The sequence below is a fragment of the Diabrotica virgifera genome, chromosome 5 (assembly GCF_917563875.1).
Source record: "Diabrotica virgifera virgifera chromosome 5, PGI_DIABVI_V3a".
NCBI lineage: Eukaryota > Metazoa > Arthropoda > Insecta > Coleoptera > Chrysomelidae > Diabrotica > Diabrotica virgifera.
This window is the reverse complement of record NC_065447.1, coordinates 59,600,331-59,618,590: the sequence shown is the minus strand read 5'-3', so window position 1 is coordinate 59,618,590 and position 18,260 is coordinate 59,600,331. Positions and strand designations below refer to the sequence as shown.

The following is an 18,260-nucleotide window of genomic DNA, read 5'->3' as shown; positions in this document are numbered from 1 at the left end:
TTTAAATGTGATTTTTGCTTAATGGGACCCTAAAACAATACAATGCTAAAAGGAAATTATCATGGGTTGAGGATTTCTTAGCCTGGGTTAAAGAGGATTAAGCTTACAGGCCCCTGTAAAGTAATCATGACCTATGTACAGGTAAACAGAGTTAACAAAAACCCTCAAGATCACTTGCACCCCATAAACGAACGTCTGTCATCTTTTCTCCCCACGGTTGCAGACAATTTTTTTTACTGTATGTATAATTATTATTAACGCTATGTTGTATATTGGCATTAGCTGCAAAGCAGAGCAAATTGATCTGAAAACCACATCTGCTTTGAAATTTATGGTGAATAAAGAGTTTGTTTCCGAAATTAATTTCAAATAATGAACAATATTTTCCAATTTGATGGTTTTTAATGTCATTTTATTGGGTAGGTCAAACTGAGAACAATTTACAATGAAGCTGTACCCATTAATATTTTCCTTCGATTTTAAAATGTTTGAATGGGGCATTCTTAGTTTGCAGTATCGCCAAACTGTTTTCTTATATGAGATAAATAACTTCTTTACACAGAATGTACAATAGGGTGCATCGAAAAAATAAAAGTTGGAAATGTTATATCTAATAGCGTGAAAGAGTTGCTAGTGTTATTTTTCAGCATATTAGTATTTTTATATTTTTTTTTCTGAGCGAATTTTCTGCCCACCAACGACCTTGAATTTTGTTAAATATCTGATTTTTATGGAAATTTCAATTTATATTATTTGGAATAAAATAGGAGCTAAGTCGATCTAAGATCAATTAAAGAAAACTAAAAATGTTGTCAATTACAAATTTAAACGATATTTAAAGTTTTATTTGTTTTTCCAGTCTCCCCGGCCCCTTTGAAATGTCCCGCTTGTGGTGAGTTCGTGCGTGTAATTTTCGCTTATGTGTGGTGCGGTGCGTTACTTTGTTATTATTGTTGTTTGTAAATTAAAGATTTTTAAAATAGATAAACCAGGATCATGGGGAATAAAATCAAGATGTGCTATGGACCGCCCCATTTTTGGGCAACCACCAAATATACCTGAAAATTTTTACCGAAATACAAACAAGCGATGAAGTTTTGTGGTTGCAAGAGGATAAAAAACTCAGCAAGAAAGAGCTAGAATTTTCTGGTAATGCCGAACACGTTGCAATTAAATTGGAGGAAATATGGAAAAAGGCGTTAATTCCAATAATTTAACATATAAGAATTATTCAGCTTTTAAAAGCCTATCATGACAAATATAAATATGAAACTTATGAAACCATTTAAGAACAAGCAAAACAGTGAATTTTACAAAAATAAAATTCAATGCTATAAGAACAAAAGTAAAACTACACGTTTCGATCTTGCAGCATGCAAATGTGACACTCTGATTAATTGTCTTTGTAGCAAATCTCAAAAAGTGCCTCTGGATGAGCGCGAATTTCTATTAAATCATAGAGGTCCCAGAAAAATGGTGATAAGCTCGATTGATAGGGAAAACAAAAACAAATATAATCAGAGAGAACAACGGTAAAAGAATAAAGTTACCGACGCAAAGACAAAACTATAGCTCAAGTAAAAAACAGAACCAAGTTTTATGGTCAATCGATCGTGGAAGAACACATAACATTTGTGCATGAGCCAGGGTGCAAATATTTCGGATATGGGTATCCGCTGTCTGGTATATCAGAAAGTATCAAATCCAGCTATTGCATGTGACGAAACAGTCGTAAATACTGGCGTTAAGGGTGATGTAATACGGCTGTTAGGAGAACATCTTTAAAAACCGCTTCAGTGGTTTGTATGTCTGCGACATTCAAATGATCTACCCCTTGGACAACAAAAGAAGTTTGCCAGTGACCAAATCAAAAAACGTGAGGGTCTTCAAACTTTCTCCTATAAAAATTTTGATTCAAACGACTACTTTGAGTTAATTAACTAACAAGAATATCACCTTACAGAACCACCTATATTCATATTCTCTAGATTGTCGAGTGACAATCTGCGAGATTTTATTAAGAATCCTAACTTAGACCCTTTTAACATTGAGATTGAGAAATATCACTGCCACAAACAATAGAACGATGTGTCAAGCTTGTGACACAAGCTTCTCTATCAGTTTGTGGAGCGTATTCGAGGGATGGATTTATAAAAATTCGAATTGATTCCAGAAAAACTACATATGCCTCACTTAAATGCTAAATCGGAAAACATCTTCGAATAGAATGCTTTTACCATATCTTTTTGTAATATTTATATTACCTAATTTTGTAATTTGCTTTATATTTATTTTAGTATTAAAAAACTTGGGTGACGTCAGGGAGACGGATAAGTTATGCTATTTTGTTATAAAAAGAATGTTTTAGTATACTTTTCTTAAGTAAAATTTTTAATTGCCTTGTGAAACCAGAAAATATTTTCCAATTTAAACCGAATTTATTTATTCAAGTTCTATAAGGTATTACATTTCCCTCACAAAAGAAATTCGCATATTAATGTATTTTTTCTAATTTTTAGTTGCCGTGGGGGGCAGAAAATATTTTTTTATTTCAATGCAATTTTACTAAAGTACTAAATAGTGTGTTTTTTTAACTGTCTTGGGGGGGCAGAAGATATTTTCCAATTTCGAAAAAATTTTACCAAAATACGTAACAGTTGATTGGGCAACTTTTGTGAGGTATTACTTTTCCATCGCAAAAAAAATTTTTTCGTCTGTTAACATTTTTTCAAAATTTTTAACTGTCTTGGGGGGGGGGGCAGAAGCTTGGGCAACTTTTGTGAGGTATTATTTTTCCATCGCAAAAAAAAAATTTTCTTTCGCCTTTTTCGATGCACCCTAATGTACAACCATTTTCTGATTACATCAGATCGTTCTTAGTTCCAAACGTAACTTGTTGGCCTGTCATAATATAACATTAAGAAAAATAATATACATATTTGATAAAATGATAGCCTGTACTTGTAAACACTGAGAATTCTATCAAAATCGACACTCAATAAAGCAGAATATTTGTACTCACCCATAAGCATATCATCAAGACCACTTCTGGTCTTCATAGGATGACGGAACAAGTCCGAAATATTAGATCTGTCATTGTCTCGGTCGTGGTTTCGGTCTCTTCTGAAAGCTACAGGACGATCGTCGTCCACGGGTTTGATCTGGTTGATGGGCATCGGACCTTCAACGACGATTGCCTTTCGCGGCACCCATCCATTTTCTCTTAAATCAATCACGTCTCTCAACATGAATCTGATTCTTGGTTGTAAATCTTGGTTTTCTGCAAACATTCTCATTCTTCCGAAGTATTGGTTCATGAGGTTTTTACCTAAAATTGTTTCTAAAAATTATACATCAAAGGATAATAGACTATGTGAAGAAAAAACAGCAGTACGCAGTTTGGTTTTCAGAATACAGTGTGTACGAGAGACGCTCTCTTCAGTATACAAGTGCTGTTTCAACAATGTAGAGACGTATCTTGTGATATTTGTGTATACTGCATTGATTACTATAAAGCATGACAAGCTGATGGGAGTTGTAGCCCAAGCAGTGATTTTTGCAGTTACTCGAGCGCGTCAGATTATCATATGGGGAGAAACATGGTACCCTGAAGATGTACCTCTACCATATATTGGCTCTTAACACAGGTGAGTTCGTTAAGTACATGCAAAAGAGTGTATATAAAAATCTGACGATTTGAGCCGGGCGTAAGGAAATGGGTGAGTCCCAAAGTTTCACAAGAAAAAAGCGAATATTTTGCGAAATGAATGACAGATCGAAAAACTAAAAAATATGTGCTCAATATTTTTTAAAAATCTATCGAATGATACCAAACATGACTTCCCATGGAGAGGGGTGGGGGTAAATTTAATATTTTAAATACGAATCCCGCGATATTTCGCGAAATGAGCATCAAATCGAAAAACTGTAAAATACACTTATTCGATATTTTTAAAAAATCTATCGAATGGCATAAACACGACCCCCCACGGAGGTGGAGTGGGGGGTTACTTTAAAATCTTAAATAGGAGCCCCCATTTTTTATTGCAGATTTAGATTCCTTATGTAAAAAATAAGTAACCTATATTCGAAACCTTTTTTTGAATTATGGATAAATGGCGTTATAATCGGAAAAACGGTTGTTGGAAATGGAAAATTAAATTAAAAAATGGCAAGCGCCCACTAAAATGGAAAACTTTACTTAACTTATTTTGGTTTTAGGACCTACTCTTCACAACCCAATAGGTCCCCATAACGCCCGAGTGACTGCACATTTAGCATACTTTGCTCCCCTACTAGTGGTATCAACCAATATTGGAACCAGGGTTGTTTTGTTTTAAACATTTCGTTTTAAACAACTGTTTTAAACATTTGTTTATGTTTAAAACACTTAAATTAAACAAGCGTTTTTTTTTTCATTTTCTTTGTGAATATAATACATATTATATATGAAAAAAAATCTCATACATATTATTATACAGACTTTTTAACAAATATATTATTTATTTATTAATAATCGGAACACACCAAAAATTGGAAAACTTAAAAACACTTTGCATACAAGAGTTAATAAATTTCTCAAACTGTTTCAGTCTCATAATAATCTTGTAATCTAAGCCACGTGATCACTTATAGAATTAAGCTCTTTAAAAATTGAAACCAACTTAGCAGCTTTGACATTGCCTAGCCGATTACATAGTTTGGAATTGCCTAAAGTGTATGATGAGAAGAGTTTTTTATGTTGGATGATGACCATAGAACGCCACCACGCTAATGGTATTACATTATATGTTTAGAAAACATAAATATATGGTTTAAAGGGTACATACTTTGCCTGGTAATTAATACAAATTGCCAATGCTTCTGGATAATAAGTCTCTACATATTCCGTGACAGTTTTTATTTGCTCTGTACTAAATTTATTTCCACTAAAGCGATGAACTTTGCCAATAAATCAGCCGGGATCAAAGCCATTTCCATAAGCTTCTTGACTTTATTCGTGTCATTTACCAAAAATTCGCCATTTGCATGTTCAGTCTCGAATGCTTCCAGAAGTTCTAGCCATATATCTATAGCCTCTCCTTTAGTGCAAGTATTTGTTTGGACTTTGTCCCTGCAATATACTTTAATTTTTATAAATACCTAGCCTTAGGCATTTGCCTTTAAATTTGTACCATTTACAAGCTTTATTACATCTTTAATACTTATTCTATTGTTTGAGTAAACATGAAATAATATTGGCCAGTTGTTTAACTAACTTTCTAAGCATTCCGATAAAGTATGCCAACGAACATCCTGATGCAATACAAGAGCAGAATCACCAGCTTCTCTCTTTTGCGCTAGCAAAATGTACATTTCTGAAATATTTGCAATTTTTTTATACTACTCTTTATTCCTGGCACTTCTATATCATGGGCAAGTAAGTTCAATACATGGGCTGAACAGCCATAAGTTATTATATGTATCTGTACTGCCTAATTCCTCAAATGGATCCTTCTCATTTTAAGAAATATGATTTAAACAATGTTTTTTTCTAGGTTTTATTTGTTTAAAACATGTAATTTAAAAACATTTTTAAACAAAAACATGTTTAAAACAAAAAACAACCCTGGAATAAACACTTGTGATCTAAGAATTATAGCAACATTTACTGGAATCAAGCATTGTCTATACAGACAAAGGCAGGAGAATCCGATGATATCAAAATCAAACGTGCGGTCCGACTGGGATGTATACTATCACCACTGCTATTCAACATACTCTGATGAAATCTTTCAAGAAGCAGTAGATGATGTTGAAGCCAGAATCCCAATTAACAGAGAATGTATCAACAAGATAAGAGACAGAGACGACACAGTGGTATTCGCTGACAGTTATGAAGCCTTCTAGGTGATAATGAATAATCACAGAAGTCAGAAATATGAACTTTCACTAATCATTCAGAAAACAAAATGTATGATGATCTCTAAGAAGGAACAGCAATTTGGATGAATCAGTCCACAGACCACAACAAATAGAAATAGTAAAAACATAAACCTACCTCGGTACGAATGTCAATGAAAATTGGGACCATTTCCTAGAAATCAAATGTAGGATAGAGAAAACAAGATCTGAATTAAAAAAAAATCGCGAAGCTACTCAAATGTCATGATTTATCAATACCCATAAAAATCAGGTTACTACGATGTTATATCTTTCCTATACTGTTGTACCGACTTGAGTCATGGACTCTCACAGGCACCACCTGCAAGAAAATTGAGGCTTTCAAAATGTGACTTTATTGTTGAATCCTGAAGATATCTTATACCGACCACATTACTAATCAGAGTGTTTTATTAAGAATATAAAAAGAAAAAGAGCTGTTAGCCACAATAAAAACAGCAAAAATCGAATACCTCGCTCACACCATGAGGAACAGCAAGAGATATGGACTTCAACAACTAATTTTACAGAGAAAAGTAGAAGGAAAACGAGGCGAAGGATTCAGAACAAAACGAAAAATCTTTTCAGAGCAAGTGTGCAAAGTACAGATTGCTGTGATGCAACATCCGAAGCAGATAGGCATTACGAGAAGATTGCGAAATAAATTACATATACTTTGGAACAGATCCAGTAGACAAAGACGAAGTACCGACAATCAGTGTGGATGAGAAAAAACAAATCTTAAAGGAAATGAAAAACAGGAAAGCCACAGGGCCTGGAAACATTCCCATTGAATTAATAAAACTTGGCCAACAATATAATTGCTGGCGGATATCTTTAATAAATGCCTAATCAAACAAGAAAATATCCCGGAAGATTTGAGTTTGGGAAGTCCGGCCTTGAACGACCTACCGAATGGCGTGTTTATTTCTGGCCTCAACAAAATTGCAAATTTTGTGTAGAAAATAGTTCATTTATAAATAGTTAAGTGACAATTTTAGTAGATACCAGTAAGTGAATTGATCGTATTATTTTTGTTTAATATAACGTAATAAACCAGTTTTGGCTAATTCTTATTTAATAACATCAATAAAGTACGATATAAGGTACAATTTATTCCAGTTTTGTTAATGGTTTAATTACCTGCTTAATTACTGGTCAGGTCCGTATTAGTTTTGAACACATTTCATGTCTCGTATTAAAATTAAAAATGGAACCTAACATTCGGAGTCTCCCTGACTCGCAACATGTACAATAACTGCAGACAAATACCAATAAAACCTATTCATCAGCCACTTCTACACCTTTCCCGTCCAAGTTTCAAGCGATTGTCTTCAGCGCCTTAGAAAATACGAAGCTGCAAGATTACTTAATTCCGTTGGGCAATCTAATTCAACCAAAAAATATATTTTCGTCTCGATTATCGAACAATCGGATATGTATGTACCTTTCAAGCAACAACTGGTGGACGAATTTATGCAAAAGCACTTATGCAAATAAAAATCGAGAATAATACTGTACAAGCTAGAAGTCTGATTTCTCCAGCCGAACGTATCGTTTTATTAAACGTATGTCTCACTATACCACAAAGTTTGTTAATTGATTATTTACAAAAAATAGGACTTAATCTTCTTTCCCCAGTCACTTTTCTAAAAATTAGTTCCAATCTTCCTGAATACAATCATATTTTGAGCTTCAGAAGACAAATATACGTTAGTCCTCACAATATCTCCTTACCCGACTCATTTACTTTAGACTTCGATAATACAACACATCGAATTTTCTTATCTCAAGAAACTATGGCCTGTTATACCTGCAAAAAGTCTGGACACATCGCCACAAATTGTCCCGATAAAATGGAATCAATAGCAAGTTCAAATAACAGTCAACCTATCTCTTCTTCCTCACCCGAAACTATGCCTCAACCTACAGCTACATTCCTATCTAACGAACAAATTCCTATCGAAGAAAGCTCAGTAAATAATCTGAATAATCCTAATATAGAAGAAAATCAAGAAGTTAGCAACATGGACAGCTCCATAGCCATTAATGTCTACCTTCAGTAGAAACGTAGTATCAATGAGGCTCTCACTTCTCCAGAAACAAGCCATACAAAAAAACCCTTTCCTGTACCTTCATCTAAACCTAAAGCCAAGAAGATTAAAAGCAACGAGGAGCATGTAGCAACGAAATCATCAAAATCATATAACCTTGAACCTGCCAAAAATTTTATCGAAAATCATTCACCCGCATTTGTCCTCAACTTTGACCAACTGAATCTTCTTATAAGCAATATTAGTGGCGAGCAAAATCCTATTGATATAATTATTCAAGATTTGACTTCCGACCTAATACGATTACACGATAAGTTAACTGAAATTTATACACATTTGAAAGACAGATCCAAACGTTTTCTATGGCACTTGGGTAACGAGGTCTCTGAATCCGAGGGCGAGTCATTTCAGGGTAACCAGTAAACTTATATTTCCACATAATATTTATATGGATACCATCATTGGAATTGCAGGCAACGAAAAAGCTGACCAGTGCGCGAGTGAATTGCCGTATCTGATGATATAGAAAAAGATGAGTGTCGAAATACCGCGAGTGATATAAAAGCTTAGATTCAGAATCGTGTTTTGTGCAAGCGAAAAAACGAATGGCAATCGTCTCAAACGTCACTGAAACTAATTAAAAATGACATTACAGCCTGGGAACCCTCAACTGGTAATAGAAGAGAACAGTTGGTGATAACTCGATTGAGAATTGGACACACTATATCCACCTGTATGTGAAATATGTAATGTACAAGTTACTGTTAACCATTTGACAATATTGTAAAATTTCTAAAATTCATAGGAATATTTTATAAAATTTAACTTTGTATACTGTAGCCGCCGCTAATCACCATTAAGGTGGATGCGGCTGTATTTTCTAAATAAATAAAAAAATAAAGATTTAAGTTTGGCGTGTATAAGTTCTATCCACAAAAAAGGGTACAAAAAAAAACTGTAAAAATTATGGAGGTATAAGCGTTATTAGCTCATTGGGGAAATTGTACGGTTGATTGATAAAAGAACGAATGGAAAACCATTATGAGGAGAAGATCAGAGTAGATTCTGTGCTAAGAAAAGGATGTTCTTTGTTCCCAACTCTATTCAGGAGGAAGCATTAAACAACTGGATGAGAAAGTGCACAGGAATGATAATAGAACTATAAAAGAACGAATGGAAAACCATTATGAGGAGAAGATCAGAGTAGATTCTGTGCTAAGAAAAGGATGTTCTTTGTTCCCAACTCTATTCAGGAGGAAGCATTAAACAACTGGATGAGAAAGTGCACAGGAATGATAATAGAACTCGGAGACAAGTACATAACAAATCTTTTCTGCGCACACGATCAAGTGAGTAAGACAAACGATGAGGAAGACATGGATTATATGATTTGAAAGTTAACCGAAGCATACGAAAATTGTTGACTCACAATCAACATAAACAAAACGGAATATTTTGGAATAAAAGATGAAGAAAGAAACCCACAACTCTCAATTAGAGATATACAAAAATGCGAAGAATTTAAATACCTAGGGTCACTGACAGCGAAGAAAGGAACATCGAAACGGGACATAGAAAATAGCCAGCAAAAGATACTGTCATCGCCAGTTAACTTGGCGAGACGCACAAACCCAAAATTGCAGAGTGGCTTAGGGGATGGTCATCAGTCTCTGTGACGTTGTGCGTATTCTGTCGCCAAGTTAACTAGTGATTGCAGTACACCGGTGCCGCAATTTGGTATTAACACTAAACTCGTTCCTTTGGTCTCCTAAAATTAGTTTACCAACAAAAATGACAATGTATGTCAGTTGTAGAACCAATTTTGATGTTTGGATCTAAATGTTGACAAATGACAATGAAAGAAAAAAGCTGGAAGTAGAAATGGACTATCTAAGAAGAGTGTGTCGGATATCCAGAGTTGATCATATCCCAAATTAAGAAATAAGAAAAACAGGAAGGATTTAAAATATCGTAGAGACAATAGAATTCAAACAACTTTTATGATACAGGCATGTAATGCAAATGAAAGATGAATGATGGTCAAAACAGGCGTTAAACTATTTTTCACGAAGCAAAGAAAGACCAGCGTTAGAATGGAGAGAAGGAATCAGAGGAATAATGAGAGATAGAGCCATAAATGACGAGGTATGAACCGACCGAAAAAGGTAGAGATCGAAATACAAGAACTATGTACAATACAATACTACAAGAAAAAGGTTTTTACCCTTGTCGGTGTCCAAGATGCGGCCGCAGGTCCGTAAAATCTGACAGAGGCATTCCAGGTCCTCGCAGAAGTCGTCGCCACGTCTAACCAACAATTCCTTGATGCATAAGTGTAGAATGTTTTCCGATAGTATTTCCAGTTTTCCCAATTCGCCGATGAATTTGATGTTGCCGAGCATTTTGCGTTTCGCGATTTGCCGTCTCTCGTCCTCCTCCTCGGAGCCGGCAAAGTTGTTGCAAGAAGCTCCATTGTATTCGAGGGCAGCGGCTCTGTTTTCGAATTCAAGCTGCAACAAAAAATAACAAATGGTGAGAAGAAAGTAATATGCAGGGTGTTAGACAGTGCGCCCATAAAGTAACGCATAAATTCATTTATTTCGTAAAGCGGCGACTTTAGAGAAGAATCCCGAAACATGTCGATTTTTATTTGTAAATTACGATTTTTTGGCATATATATTATACTAGTGACGTCAACCATCTGGGCGTGATGACGTAATCGATTATTTTTTTTAATGAGAATAGGGGTCATGTGATAGCTCATTTAAAGGAGTATTTAATTCTCTATTCACTAATATAAACATTAACATAATTATTTATACAGGTCAAAAAAAATTTTAATTAAATTTATTAACACAAAAAGATAAAAGTATGTAATTTGTTTAATTCTAAATAAATTTTACTATTAACATAAAATTTTACTTGAAAAATAAACATTGATTTTCGCATAAACGAAATGTTCAATGCTCAAACTACCCAGAGGCAGGTGGGTGGTAGCTTTAACATTGAATTTAACGACGTTCTACACCTTCAGCAAAGAATTAAGGATTTGCATGAAATTTTAGTATGTTATAGTTTACTTCAAAAAACTAAGACTTGATTTTTAAAAAATTGTTTTACCGTGCCGTTTAATTACTATTAAGGGTCAAAGTTAAGTTTTAACATGGGCTCTTATGGGAATTCTTAAAAAGTTAATAACTTTTGACCCAAATTTACGATTTTTAATTATTTGTGCTTAAATTAAAGGTTTTTTGTAAGGAATAACATATTAAAAAATGAGGATTGTTTACCATACCATTTATTTTTAATTTATTTATTAGAATTAATTCCGTAATTTCCGTAATTTATTAGAATTTATTTTTATAAAGTATTCAATACTGAAACATATGATTTGAGTATTCTGCTATAAATGCATTGTTACCAACTTTTGCCTGCATATAAGTTTCCCCCCTTTCCTCTGAGAGGCATACCCCGCAACGAAGGTGTAGAACGTCGTTAAGCGAAAAGCAGTACATATTTATTTCTCAAATAAACATTTTTTTCCTGTTTTCTGACAGCGAAACGCATGTTTATTTATCAAAAAACCCTTTTTTTGTTTTTTGACAGCAGTAAAACGTATTTTGAATTAAATAAATTACATCCATTCTTCTTTTTGTCTGAATTAATTTGATTAAATTTTTTTAACGCCCTGTATAAATAATTATGCTAATGGTTATATTAGTGAAAGGAGAATTGAATACACTTTCAAATGAGCTATCACACGCACCCTATTCTTATTTAAAAAATTATCGATTACTTCATTTCGTCCAGATGGATGACGTCACTAGTATGACATATATGCCAGAAAATCGTAATTTAAAAATAAAAATTGACCTGTTTCGAGATTTTTCCTTTAAGTCACCGGTTTATGAAATAATGAATTTATGCGTTACTTTATGGACGCACTGTATAAACGTATGCCCGCAAATGCAAAAGGAAGCAGTTCTCGAGTTAATTACAGAGTCACCTGAACAAGTACTAGAAAAATTGCCAACATATTGAATTGTATAATTGTATTTAAAATTCTTAAAGAACAACAATTGTATTCATTTCATATCCAACATGTGCAAGCTCTACTACACAGAGACTTCTTTGTGTGGCTACGTTTTGCCAATAGATTCCTCATCAAATCGATTAAATTCATAGTTTTCTAAAATGGCATTTTGTTTACTTACAAGCAGTGATATGGGAGAGAGGGGATATGACATAAGGGATGATTTTGTATTTACTAAATGGGACCACTTGATTTGACACTTTTGTGCTACATCCAATATGGTGACGGCAGGTTTTTATGTTATATATGGAATATGTTATTAATTAGTTATTAAAATTATTAAATATTTATATATTTATATAATATAATATAATTTTATAATTATATATTTTATATAGAGCAGAATATACTACCAAAGAGTTATTCCGCCATATTGGATGGAGCGTTTTTGCGAGTGAAACCGAACCCATCTACTTCACCGTATGCCGCATCCCTCCCTCCCACATCACTGCTTACAAGGCTACTTTTGGGAGACATTGTATACGAAATTTTAACAATAAATTATAGGCTGAGAAAAATCCACATGGAATTTTTGAAACTCATTTTCAACATCAGTTTTTAATAAATATATGGCTTGGAGTAAATAATAATCATTTAATTGCCCCCCATTTTCTCCTGCAATGACTAACAGGCCAATCTTACCTTAATTTCCAACAGGAAGAGAGGCCCACTCTTTTTAAAGAAATTCATCTACAGCTGAGACAACACGTATAGTCATACATGATGGTGCCTCATACTTAATAGTAATCACTTAGATACAGTATGCCCAAATCGCTGGATAGGTAGATGAGGTACAAAACATTGGCCTGTTAGATCGCCGGATTTAAATCCTCTATATTGTTAAATTTGGGGTTTTCTCCTTAAGTCCTTAGTTTATTCCGCATAATATGTCGAAAATGTTGATAAACAGAAGAACTGAATTACAGCCAACTATGAAACAATAAATACACGAGGAATATTTGCGCAAATATGACAATCAATGAGGCGAAGAGTTGAATCTTATACCGCGTCTTTTATTTTTTTGCATAACAACGGCGCCTCATACGATAAATAGACAGGAGAGAGTTTTTGTCATAAATTAAATAAGAAATGCAATAATAATTTTTTATTTGAAACATCTAAGTGGCATACTACTTTTTTCTTAAAAAAATTCAGACCATTACCTGTATGGGACTTAATTCTTAATTGCATCTCAAAAAATGTGCAATACCTCTTAAAACCCACCAAATTTCGTTTGTATATCACAACCGGTTTCAAAGCAATAAGGAAATCTTCAGTTTATATGAAAAATTTCAATGAGTTGATTTGATTGGACGTAAATTTTTGAAATGAATAGGAAAGTTGAGTAATATTTAACGTTTAGACGGAGCTCAACACAGTATATCAAATTGGATATTTGTATGTGATGTGTTTTTTTGCCAAATTAGTAGTATTTATCAGTCAAAAACAAACACATCAAGTTATTTGTGTTGCATATTTGTCCCCCCAGCCAGACATTAAATCTCAGACCAGGTCTACTAATATGCTACTAAAACAAAGGTAAAAATATTCTAATAGGGTGTCCAGAAACTCTACCGACAAACGAAGACAGGAGATTCCTCAGATAATTTTATGACAATTTAACTAAATTCACCTAGTCCGAAAATGCTTCCTAAGGGAGCTAGAGCTCTTTGAAGATGGCGTCTTGTAATTAGTTTTTTCAAATACCTCCAGAACACTTCTAGTTAGAAAAACGAAAATGGGTACACATATTTATCTTCCAGAGATAAATCGATTTCATCCATTGTGAATTTTTAGTACCAGTGATAGGCGTCCGTTTTGGGTGGGGCAACGGTTATTTTATCGCATAACTATTTTGTCTTTAAATTTTAAGCGTTTTTGACTCTGTATTATTAAACTGTGAGATATTATAATACTAAAAGGTACTCTTACTTTAAGTCAGTAGGACACACCGTTTTCTAGAAAAATCGAATTGAAAATTTTTTCGTTTTCTGAATTTGAAAAAAATTGAAAAAATTTTTCAAAAAATAAACGGTGTAATTTACCAACTTAAAGCAAGAGTAACTTTTAATACTAGAATACCTCATAATTTAATAACCTAGTGTCAAAAAGTCTTAAAAATTAAACGCAAAAAAGTTATGCAATAAAATAACCGTTGACCTACCCAAAACGGACGCAAATGACCGGTACTAGAAATTCGCAATTAATGAAATCAATTCATTCTGGAATATGAATAAACGTGCTAGTTATCGTTTGTCTAAATATTTTTTTTTTATTTTTTTTTTATATTCAAAAAACGAAAATTTTTCAAGTCGATTTTTTTAGAAAACTGTGTATCCTATCGACTTAAAGTAAAAGTACCTTATAGTACTATAATATTTTATATTTTAATAATCCAGACTCAAAAATTCTTAAAAATTAAAAACAAAAACGTTATGCGATAATTTAACTGTTGCCCCACCCAAAACGGGCGCCTATGACCGGTAGTAGAAATTTGCAATGGATGGAATCGATTTATCTTTGGAAGATAAATAAGGGTACCAATTTTCGTATTTCTAAATAGAAGCGTTCTGGAGATATTTAAGAAAAACTAATTACCAGACGCCATCTTTAAATAGCTCTAGCTCCTTTAAGAAGCATTTTCGGACTAGGTGAATTGGGTTAAATTGTCTTAAAATTATTTGAGGAATCTCCTGTCTTCGTTTGTCGGTAGAGTTTCTGGACACCCTGTATAAGTGACTCTGTTTACACAAAATAAAAAATAAAGTAGTCGGCAAAAGCAACGTTATTGCTAATTACAACTTTATTACTAGGAATAGTGTTTGATAATGTACATTTTGTCCTTTGTAAATACTTTTTACTGAAACATCGACTTTTGTAACTGTTATTTCAGCGTCCCCGCCTAGACAACTCGGGAGACACAAATTCGAACTAGGAAGGTTCAACTAATGTCTCCAGAATATTTCCCACTTCAGTGGTGGCATCTACTTTAACAACTATGAACGAAAGCGATTACATACAATCGTTTTCTGTCCCTTAGGCTATCGTAATGTACAACAGATTAAAAATTAGCAAATGCTTACTATTGCTCTGATGAATTAGAAGTTATATATATATATATATATATATATATATATATATATATATATATATATATATATATAGACCTGGATCCCGCGTAAGAAAAAAAAGTTGATTAATAGCAAGCTGAAAATTTGTTAATAGCTTATCGGTGTCTAGTCGGACAAACATTGATGCACGGGAACACTGGAACAGGGGAAGTTTTAACGGTGGAACATGATAAACGTGTCGTCCTGACAAGTTTATGATGGTGAAAAATAGCAAGTTGTTTTTAAGTTTATTAAATAGCCAACGTTATATAATATATGAAAAAATGTTTGTCCGACAAAAAGGTTTGGCATTTTAACGAGTCCGACACGTAGAACAGGTCACATCACAGGAACTATGTTGGTGATGAATAGCAGTCTGATTTTTGCATGAGAGTTTAATGAAAGGTTAAAAAAACAATTGGAAGTTCTGTCGGACAAAATTAATGGGAAATTTTCCTAGTCGGACATTCTAAACATGTAAGATATAGACAAAAATGTTGGTGATAAATAGCAAGCTAATTTTGATTTGTTTATGTACAAATTATATTTTGTAACGCAAAAAGTTATATGTCGGACAAAAAGTTTGGGCAAATCGAAGGAAATAAATAAAAAACATTTTTTCAGAATGACTTAGTCACATATTGATAAAGCTATTTTAGTTGTATATTATTATTTATATTCACATATTTGCATGTGCATATATATTATATATACATGCACACTCCAAAAACCGTGAGGTAAGTATCAATGCATGTATATATTGCAAAACAATTATTTTTTTGGGTGGAGTTTGTTCTAGATATTCTCAAAATGACAATAAAAAATGTCAAAGAACATGTGAAAGCAATCTCTTAGGGTTTTCTAATTAGGCGCATCAGAAAGTACGGAAAATTTCCTACAAAAAACGTTGTATACATTTTTTTCCATACTCAAATCTTAACCCTGTAAACGACATTGAAAAATGTGAAGAGTCTAAAACTTAAGTGCTTATAAGAATAGACGTAAATATGACACATTATGCTTAGAAGTATGTATTAGAAGGCTGCATTTGTCACTGTGACACTTTGTGCTATACAAAGTAGTATTTGAAAGTACATGGTCTCTGAGTTTCTGTTTGCCACGTGTGTTGGAAATTAAATTTTATATTAACTATGGAGTGTTTTTGTGTCTATTTTTGAGTGTCAACAGTTTAAATTTTAAGTCGCCAAATCAAAAGTGAAACCATTCGACGGAACATTTTTGAGTAATTTTCGAACATTTTACAAAGTTAGTAAAATACTTGGTCATCAATTCAATGATATTCAGTTGCCAGATAATTGTGAAAATTCTATTGAATATCATTCTTCGTGCTATAATGCTTTGCTTGATTGAAAAAGGGTACCTAAATAAATTATTACTAAAATTGTATAACGTAATTTTTCTCAACTTTCTACAAATGAAATAATAATGTAATTAATATGTCACATGGCTAGAAATAATTTGCTGCCAAAATAAATCGATTAGTTTAAATTTGAAGTTACGATTGCAATTTATTATGAATTATTGTCAAAAGTGACAGTTTTTCTTAAATGGAAATGTATTCATAGACATAAGGGTAGACAGGGAATACAGTGCAAAAAGTCGATAGGTGGTCTATCTATCTCTTTTAACCAAGCGATCCCGCGCATGTGGCAGACAAAGATAGCTAGACCACTCAATCCATAATATAATTTGCCTGATCTACTATAAATGTATTACAGTGAGGTATCTAAATGATGTTGAGATAAATCTAAAGATATCGATTGTAATTGATTGCAGGTACTTTTGACATAAAATAATCACCCCTTATTGAAATTTCAAAAATTATTTTTTTAAATTGTCCGACTACAAAATCTACCCCTTATTTTTTTCCGACAACAGTCATTCTTGGTAAGGAATAATTTACTTAATTAAATTTCGTCTTTGTCGGAAAGCTATTTATCACCAGCATTTTTGTCTATATCTTGCCTGTTTAGAATGTCCGACTACGAAAACGTCCCATTAATTGTGTCGGACAGAACTTCCAATTGCTTTTTTAACCTTTCATTAAACTCTCATGCAAAAATCAGACTGCTATTCATCACCAACATAATTCCTGTGATGTGACATGTTCTACGTGTCGGACTCGTTAAAATGCCCAACATTTTTGTCGGACAAACATTTTCTCATATATTACATAACGTTGGCTATCGAATAAACTTAAAAACAACTTGCTATTTTTCACAATCATAAACTTGTCAGGACGACACGTTTATCATGCTCCACAGTTAAAACTTCCCCTGTTCCAGTGTTCCCGTGCATCAAAGTTTGTCCGACTAGACACCGTTAAGCTATTAACCAATTTTTAGCTTGCTATTAATCAACTTTTCTTTCTTACGCGGGATCCAGGTCTAATAGAGTTGGAGCACTTAGTCAAACCTTCCGCGTTTGAATCGGTGTCAATAGAGTGTTATAACTGTTATTTCAGCTTCCCCGCTTCTTCAGACAACTCGGACTGATACAAATTCAAACTCGGAAGGACCAATTAATGTCTCCATTGAAAACTGCTTCTATAAACTGTGAAATAAAATCTTAATCTAAGGATATTTCTAGTTAATGGTTTTAATGCTTACCTTGCACTTATTAAGTAAAAGAACTCTAAAGGAAGTGGGCTGATCGGGGGATTCGAAATTAGGTGCCTCTTCTGACAGTCGCTTGCACAACTGCGCATACATAGACGAGTATTTCGGTTCGTCGAGGGCCTTCTCGAATATGAGAAAAATGACACCCTTCAAGATAACGTTGGACTGTAGTTCGATACGCAATAAATCATCGCTCAGCTTCTTGAATTTCTCTGGGGTGAGTTTATTAAGAATGCCGCGGACCTGGAACAAAAAACAATATATTATTACCTATAACAAAATAAGTAAGTCTTCATCTACTTTAGAACCATTCAGTCTCAAATTCCGATCACTAATGTGGTAAATATTCAATCACACCACATAAAAACATCAAACTGTAAAATTCCTGGATATCTACATTGATCAATATCTGCAGTGCGATGTACACCTATTACAGTTATGT

The 18,260-nt window shown here is 33.4% G+C and overlaps 1 protein-coding gene across 1 annotated transcript in view; it reads right to left on the bottom strand.

The window, feature by feature from the left end:
* The window catches only part of LOC114330984 (eukaryotic translation initiation factor 4 gamma 2), a 117,793-nt gene that overhangs the window by 55,071 nt on the left and 44,462 nt on the right, over positions 1 to 18,260 (bottom strand). The window contains exons 3-5 of the mRNA XM_028280443.2: positions 17,810 to 18,061; positions 10,201 to 10,486; positions 3,023 to 3,328 (exon numbers count right to left, since the gene is read on the bottom strand). Coding sequence (XP_028136244.1) covers positions 3,023 to 3,328; positions 10,201 to 10,486; positions 17,810 to 17,911 — 694 coding nt within the window. The 5' untranslated portion in view covers positions 17,912 to 18,061. The remainder of the gene's footprint in view (positions 1 to 3,022; positions 3,329 to 10,200; positions 10,487 to 17,809; positions 18,062 to 18,260) is intronic.